General features: G+C 37.4%; 2 protein-coding genes across 4 annotated transcripts in view; both read right to left on the reverse strand.

Annotated features, from left to right (window-relative positions):
* Positions 1-1,227: 1,227 nt before the first annotated feature.
* Positions 1,228-4,465, reverse strand: LOC122076056. 2 transcript variants are annotated; one of them, XM_042641340.1, is made up of 3 exons: positions 4,373-4,465; positions 3,780-4,254; positions 1,228-1,702 (listed from the first exon to the last, which is right to left on the reverse strand). In XM_042641340.1, exons 2-3 carry the CDS (start codon positions 4,017-4,019, stop codon positions 1,499-1,501), a joined length of 444 nt encoding a protein of 147 aa, XP_042497274.1. In that variant the 5' UTR covers positions 4,020-4,254; positions 4,373-4,465; the 3' UTR covers positions 1,228-1,498. The 2 variants fall into 2 exon arrangements, with proteins under 2 accessions (XP_042497274.1, XP_042497273.1); XM_042641339.1 differs by having other exon boundaries at positions 3,780-4,424.
* A 692-nt stretch (positions 4,466-5,157) lies between these two features.
* Positions 5,158-8,168, reverse strand: part of LOC122076649 (PX domain-containing protein EREL1-like) — a 26,537-nt gene continuing 23,526 nt past the window's right edge. For both annotated transcript variants that reach the window (XM_042642061.1, XM_042642062.1), the window contains 4 exons: positions 7,299-7,463; positions 6,968-7,210; positions 5,923-6,141; positions 5,158-5,760 (listed from right to left, as the gene is read on the reverse strand). In XM_042642061.1, coding sequence (XP_042497995.1) covers positions 5,485-5,760; positions 5,923-6,141; positions 6,968-7,210; positions 7,299-7,463 — 903 coding nt within the window. In that variant the 3' untranslated portion in view covers positions 5,158-5,484. The remainder of the gene's footprint in view (positions 5,761-5,922; positions 6,142-6,967; positions 7,211-7,298; positions 7,464-8,168) is intronic.

An 8,168-nucleotide genomic window follows, 5' to 3' on the forward strand; every position in this document is an offset into this window, starting at 1 on the left:
AAAAAAAGAAATAAAGGGCGTATTCAATTAGGAGGAGAACTACAGACTTACCTCAAGAATATTGAGAGACTTATCCCGAGAATATTGAAAGGCTGAAAGCCTCAAACTGTTTCTAACCCATAATTATCAGGTCGCAACATTCGTACTTTTACTGTTTGGACCAAACACACCCTTTAAAAAACCTACCTTCTTTGATTTTAGATCTAAGCCACATGCATAGATGGTAGGATTTAAAAAACCCGGAATCGGGATCTGAATTCATTCTGATCGATTATGATCCAGTTCATTATCAAACAGAATCGGTGAGAAATCAGCCTAAATCAGCCAAAACATGCCCTAATCCTAGTTCTCCAGGATCAGCCGAACCCGATCGGACTCAACATTGAAAACGACAGTAAACCCAATGGTTTGAGGAATTAGAATCTAATAGGTGAATTGCATGATTTGAATAAGAAACGACACCCAATCCTAATTCCAACTGATATTTTAACCCTAACCCATTTTTTTTAATTGATGGTGAATCATGTTTGATCTTTATTTTTAGCCATTGTTTCCATTTTTTTTAGTCAACTTCCAAATTTATTAAATAAAAAACTCCCAAAACTTGTAGATTTGGTGTAAAATCTTTATTTCTTCTCAATTCCATTTCTAGGATTTCAGCCAATTTCAATTCCAAACTCTTGACCTTGGGTGGTGATTATATATTTTTTTATAGGAAATAGAACGATACTTGATCGCATGCATAGAATTACCATTCCATCATATGAAATAAAAAATTCCATCCATGTTGATGCCCCATTGGCCCAGCCAACGCTTATTACCCCCCCCCCTCTCACTGGTGTAGGGGCCATGTGACCAGACAACGATCTTTTGCCCATTTTTTCCTTTTCATTTTCCTGAGACGGACAAAGTTTTCAAGAAGAAATAAGGAGACATCCCATTCACCAGGCGTGAATCTAAAGGAGACAACTTTCGTGACAAAATTGATTGCTCTAACTGTCCTTGTTCATCTCTAGAGTTTGAAAAAGATTGATGATAGATGTCTGATAAAGTGCAACCAATATTAAGATGAAAATCTACTCAATTTCCATTGTTTTACTGGTTTCAAGTTCAGCTGAACCACAAGAGACACCATTATAAAGTTTCTAACCCTTTCTTCCTTTTTCTCATTTTAGAATGCTCCATTAAACTTTGTTTTACAGCTAGAGGAAGAGTCTAACAAGACTGTTGAAGCTGGCAAATCTGTTCAAAATGGTGAATATGAGGCTAGAGCCACAGTTCAACACATCCCATTCCATCCCCTACCTTCACTGAAAGGATTCAACCACATTCTCAATGATTTCGGAAACAGTCACCACTAGTTCACATTTTCAAAGAACTATATTATTGGCCAGACCCATCAAATGTACACAGATCATGCGTAAAATCGTCCTAAAATTATATGTGCACCCATAAGTCAAAGTATTGACTTACCTCAATGGAATATTGAAAAGATCTATTAGAAAGGTTCCTTTCTTTGTTCCTCAATGCGACTTTGCCTTGCCAAAAGCAATACAGCTACAATCACTGGTAATGAGATGATGATCAAAGCCTGTAGAATGTTTGGTCTTGTTATCTCAGGAAAAAGAATGCTTCCATACTTTATCACAGCAGCACCCCCAACAGAACCAGCTCCCAATTTCCACAAATAATTCAAGTCCTCCTGTTGTTACAACAGACACAAAAAATCCTCAGATTATGAAGAACTCAAGAAACTTGCAGGGTCACATCTTGAGCTGCACCAAAGATGACTTTCATGAGCATCTTGTGGCAACATGACTTTTTTTTTTATTTTTTTATGTGCATCTACAGTTTCAGTGACACATTTTTCCAGGAAAGAAAGCTATTGAATTAAATAAAAATATCAAGACTGAAAACATATAGAAAGCATGTATGTATTAAAAAAAAAAAATCTTTGTCCATCCAGTCAACATAATAGTTGATATAACTTGCTCAACTAGGTGTTCCAATGAATGCCAACTAGATAAAGTTCCAAAAGTGACTCAAATCATCTCACAACTGCTGATGGTGGGAGGAAATTATTATGAATGATGATTGTTCTGCATAGCCACTGCTGTATAGCTGGCCTTGTTCATTCATGGCCAGGGTATTCTTTGTGTAATTATGGGTTTTATGGATACTTGGTGAAAACCTCGCTTTCACTCAAAAAAATACTTTTGAGAAAGCAATGTCATTCCAGATGAGAAAACTAAGGTAGGAAATTCCATGCATATTAGAAAGATGAACCTCTAACCACTCCCCCATCTCTCACCTCTCCTCCGCCTAAAAAAAAAAAAAAAAAAAAAATGGAAAATGGAAAATAGTTGGAAAACCAGATTTTTTTTTACTCGGCTCGCCCTTTTCAAAACCTAATGAGACAGGCAAGTCATGGTCTTTTTTCTTATTTTCTTAATATTTTCCTTCTCCTTCTTCGAGTGAGAAGAGACTAAGGCTTTGGCTGTTTCACAGTGAGAAGAGAAAAATGGACTAATATTGAAGACAACAAACAAAAATTCTAAAGTTTTGTTCAGCTGTAGACCAAACTTATGATCCATGAATAGTATATGGCCCAATAAAAAAACCAAACTCGGTGAGTTTCACATGACTTGGGCAAAAATACAGAGTCAATAAAAACTTGGACTGACTCAGACATGGTTTGGTCATTTCTTAAACTTGAGCGAGTGAGTCTTCATGACTCTTGATCTCGGGTGACTCGTCTGAGTCAAACCTGGTTTTCCAACTATAGGAATATGGGATCCATCTTTGATGTTTTCAAAGTGTCTTTATCACTTTCTTCTGGTCATAGTTGACTATACCTTCTTCTTCGTCCATGTCACTGCCTATGTTTATTATAAAGATGTCATCAGATATGATGGTTGTAAAAGAGATGACCATTTCTTCAGTCCATTCCTCTTGTGGCAATTCATGTTGACCCTCTATTGGCGTGCTGAAGATTTTCAGTTAATTGGTTATTGGGAAGCATTGGTCATTTCTAAAGACTTACAAAAACTGCCATGCATCTTGCAACCCCTATGGAAAATAGAGGAATGCCTGACTAGTTCAAAATTGACAATCCACTTGAGGATGCTTAGATAATCTAGAAGCTTGCACAAGACTGCTAAGAAAGTTTCAGAAGTGAATTCAACTTGGTTCCCCCAATTTCAAAGAAAAGACTATAAGAGGATGATGGGAACACTGGGTAAGAAACAGTAAAAGCCCAAAGATGGCCCTGAAGACATGGAATAGTGAATTCTACAGTGATTGTAGCCAGAGCTTTGAATTTCCATTAACACAGTCCAACAATCAATTAGTATTAAATATAAGAAATGAAGAACTGACAGAAATAAAATTAGAAAGAGAAGCTAATTATTGTAAAAATTCACTTTCTCAACAAAGTTCTCTTAAATCTATGCCACTAATTGTACTCACTTCGATTAAGAAAAAAAACACTTGAACTTCAGCCCACCTGATAGAATATCCTAAGAGGAATCTAATTAGGAATGAAATGAAGAAATGAACCAGAGAGATTTTAGCAACTTCAGATTATTTCGAGATAGAATTGTTTTTTTTGTTTTTTTTTGGGTTCAATTCGAGAGAGAATTCAGGATGGAAGTATTCTGGGTTTTCAATTAGCCATCCGGAGGAAGAGAATTTTTTTATTGGGGATTCAAGTCATTTGACCCTAGAAACCAGATTAACAAACGGAACAAGAAAGAACGAAGTAGAGAGAAAATACTGACCGGAGAAGTGAAGGCTTTGGTGTTATTTTTGGTGGTGTCATCGTCTTCTTCTGGTTGAGGGTTGGAAGAAGGAGGAGAAGAAGAGCTCTTCCTCGTTCTCAAACTTCTTCTACCACTACAAATGACAATCCTGGTCGGGTCCATCCTCACAGCATTAATCTCCCTTCGAGGAGAACAAGAGGAGGAAGATAAGTACCACAATGACGAACCCACCACCATCAGATCCCAAGCTGCTGCCATTTCAGGACTCTCTCTCTCTCTCTCTCTCTCTCTCTCTCTCCACTCGCACGGCCAGTCACACGCAGAGGGGAGAGAGCTGGGAGACTGCTCCTAGGCTGTGCTCGACTCGCAACTGGCCGGCTCAATTGCCCGATTCGGATTGAAATCCGCAATCACCAATTCCCAATTCTCAATTCCCAATTCCCAATTCCCAATTCCCAATTCCCAATTCGTGACGATTTGATATTGTAGATTTCTAGATAAAAACACTCGAGTCTGTTAGAATATTCATGGACGATAATTTTTTCATAGTAAATGGAAGATTCGTATTAAAAAGTTCAGAGTTAAAGCTGGTACAAGAAAATAACATGGACCTAAATTATCAACAGGTTCTCCAAGAACATTGAAAATTCATCCTAGAGTCGCTCCACTGACCGGAACACTTACAGGAACTCCCATGTCAATCACTTCTATTCTCCTCATCAAGCCATCTGTAGCCTCATAGATACAGCTCTAACTTGATTATTTCCTAATAATTGTTGTACTTCACATTAATTTGCTGGTCTAACTTGATTATCAAGCCATCTGTAGCACTCATAGTTACAGCTCTAACTCGATTATTTCCTAATAATTGTTGTACTTCACAAGTCACATTAATTTGCTGGTCGACAATATCTCGACCCTTAACTATCAAAGCATTGTAAAATTCCAATTGTTGAATGATTAGAGCATGACCTCAATTATCTCTGAATCAAGTGTCACGTACAAGAATCCAATCTTAGTAGTTCCATGTGTCGGGTTTGAAACTTAACAGCATGTACATAGGGAGTTGGGACTGGTGCAATGAGCATCCCAACGACTGAGAACCCCCTTGGGGTGCATGCCTGGGTGTGTGAGATGCTCATTGGAGCACAGGAGAGAATCAATATTCAACTTGACATGTGAATAAGGAACTATGATTTCACAAATTGTATTGTAATGGTAAGACTCCCTATATGCCTCAAATATCTTCCCCAATTATATTTGTTAATATAAAAGGTTTGAAGTGGATCAGAGGTCAATTCAGAATTCCTTGTTTTCAATAGCCAAAAGTACAAAGATTTAAAGAAAGGAAAAAGAAAAAAAAATAAGCACAAACCAAGTGGAATTTCAAGAGATGTTTTGGTTTCGCAAGTGGTTAACCTCTTCCTCTCTTTTTCTTTTATTTACTTTGACGAGAAAAAGAAAAGGGAAAAAATTCCCAAAAATAATATTACAGCAGTGAGTGATCGATCCCCAAGGTTAATATTTATATATTTAAATCACAAAATTACATGGCTACTGCTTCAGCAGAGACGACTCCCTCCCTCCCAGTCATCTACTGGATCCACCACCAAGAACAGCAGAGAACTTCTACGCATCATATCAGGAGGGGTATGGTTGAAGTAGCACCCTCATAATAGTCTAAAATTGAAGGGGGGGGGGGGAATATAGTGCCACTCATATTTCATCTTTCTAAGAACTTGTTCAGTACCGTATTCCTTGATGGTTCTGATGGTTCTGATGGTTCTTCCTCCTCGTCTATCTCTGGCATAACTGCTGTCTTCAGAGCACAACGGATCACAGAATTGACATGCTTCCTCAATTTAGCATTGTCAATGAAGATATCTGTCAGCATCTTCCTCACTTGATCATCCTTTGTTCCCAAATCATTGCCCTTCATATTGTGATCTTTATTCGCAGAAGCAACAGGGTTTTCGTCATCTTGAGCTAGAAGTTGTGCCTGATAAAAGTTTTAGATATACATAAACAAGTCAGGGACAGAAAAACACCCCAAATGGAGAAAGGGATTTCAACATTAGTGTCTCAAACCCCAATAAAAAAACTCAGAAATATCCAGAATGAATGATGTAAAGATAAATGGGAGCCATGATATAAAAGGTACCTCTGCAACAAGGAGGCCAATTCTGTTGTCAGATGTGGCCAAGATATCCAAAGCATCTGAAAGTGAAGAAGAATCCACAGTGAATTTATCTTCCCCTTCTGCAAGGAAGTTAACACTACATTCTTGCAGCCGATTACGAAGAATTCCGCATTCATGCAGCAGCTTCGCATTAGCAGTTTCCGCATGTTCTTTTCCTTGTTTTTCCCTTCCCAGAGTTTTCTGATAATATCAATAACCAAACATATAGTTAATATTATCCAGTTCAAGGAAACACAGATTCTTGAAGAAACAAAGCATACACAGAAAATGGAACTAAAAGCAACTTAACCCTCGAAAGAAGAAAAATAATCAATGGATTTCTCTCTTTATGTTTCCATGACATAAAAATAAATACAATCCAAGTACTGAAGAGAAATTTCATGCTAATCAAAGCAAATCAGGACAAAGAAATGCCTCATTCTATTGTGCATCCATGATGCAGTCTTCTCTTATTTCGCTTTCTAATGCGTGAAAACATGTGAGAACAAGAATCCAGGAATGCATGCTATTTTCATATGGAAGTTGATTTCCCCACCTCTAAGTGTAGAGCTTCCCAATTTTCTGGTCATATAATTATTCTTATGAATTTGGCAAAAAAAAAAAGTGAAAGTAACAGATTTAGATTGCTATTAGAAAGAAGTTTGGCAATGCTAAGATGTCCGAGAGCATTTAGTTTGATAGCTTGCAAGGTGGCATCTCAAATTCAAGTAGATAGGCATGACAAAGGCATGAATGTGCCTAGCATAAAATAATTGCAAGAGTGCATATTTTTCAGTCTTATTACGCTTCCTCATCAAGATCTGCTGAGTACCTAAATTTGGCCCAATGTGATTTGTTCACTTTTCTCTAAGATTATCTGTTCTTTACTTAAAACTACATCCAAGGAAACATATAGTAAAAGAATGCCTGATTAAACTAATGAAAAACCTTTACCCTCATTCACCCCCCCAAAAAAAAACCTTTACCCTCCTAAAAACTAGAGAATTATTTAGAGGCATTCGGTTACCTCTAGTTCAGATTTTTCCTTCAGCAATTGGCTAAGCTCCTGCTTTAGATCTGATTGAGAACTTCTGAGAGATTTAACCTCTTTCACAAGAACTTTAGCATCTGCTTTTGACTTCATCTCTAGCTCTTCGTGACGTTTTTGCAAATTCTGAAGCTGTTCTCTAGTTAAGTCCAATTCCTGCATCAACAATTCCTTCTCCTTAACAACTGATGCTTTTGTTGACTCTGTACGAAGCTTTTCATCCTGCAACATTTTGATGGTCATTTATAGGATTACTGGTCATTAATTCAAGTGATCATCAATGAAAGGGCTGCCATGAGCATAAAAGAACCTGTTCAGACTTCAATTTTGACTCCATCTCCAAACACTTCCTCCGAAGTTCCTCCATATCCCACTGCGTCACGGTAAATCTTTCCCTTTCAACTAATATGGCTTGTTGAAGATTTTCTTTACCTTTCTGCTTTGTGCTTTCAAGTTCCACTTCCAAATCCTTGACCTGAGCAGGTGCAATCACAATAAATAGGTTAGGCCAACGGTATGAAAATCATAATGAGAATGCCAAATGGTCATCTTAAATTCTATCTACATTTTTCAAGTTCAATGGACTTGGTCATAGCAAAAACATGACTAACAGAAATGTCCATGGTTAAATTATAAGGAAGCTGACAAGGTTTGAGCAATTGGTCAATGCGGTCAGCAACCCATTCTCAGATTACTGGCCTAAGTATTTTGCAGGCCCAGAAAAATATAATACTACCTCTCTGCCAATGAATCAAAGGATAAAAACATATAAATCAAGCTTATCAAAGTTCACTCTCCCCACCCCCCACCCCATGAAAAAATAAAAAAATAAAAGGTCACAGGATCTATCTATACAAGAAAAGTATATTCAGGCTTTTGTCTAAACATCACAGGTTATCAACTAATGGGGCCTATCTATACTCATTCAAGATTCATATGCTTGGAAAATAAATATAGGATTAGAATGCACAGCAGCCACACTCTCTCAAAAAATCAGCATGAGGGGAAACATGACAAAGTGCCTCCTTAACCTTTCACAATTCAATATGGAAAGCAGAAAAGCAAAACAAACCTAAATATCATCAAGAGGTAAATCTGAAAGAACAGAGGAGGAACCCATATGAAAAGCATTATGGCTAGCAACAATCCAAAAGGTAGTCTTATCATTTTCATTAGTACA

Source organism: Macadamia integrifolia, chromosome 4 (assembly GCF_013358625.1).
Source record: "Macadamia integrifolia cultivar HAES 741 chromosome 4, SCU_Mint_v3, whole genome shotgun sequence".
Classification (NCBI taxonomy): domain Eukaryota; kingdom Viridiplantae; phylum Streptophyta; class Magnoliopsida; order Proteales; family Proteaceae; genus Macadamia; species Macadamia integrifolia.

Excerpts from the sequence above, each read along its gene's own strand:
- LOC122076056 (XM_042641340.1), bottom strand. The coding sequence starts at position 4,019 with ATGGCAGCAGCTTGGGATCTGATGGTGGTGGGTTCGTCATTGTGGTAC. Across the intron at positions 1,703-3,779 it reads CCAAAGCCTTCACTTCTCCG|GAGGACTTGAATTATTTGTG; the intron begins GTCAGTATTTTC and ends TTGTAACAACAG.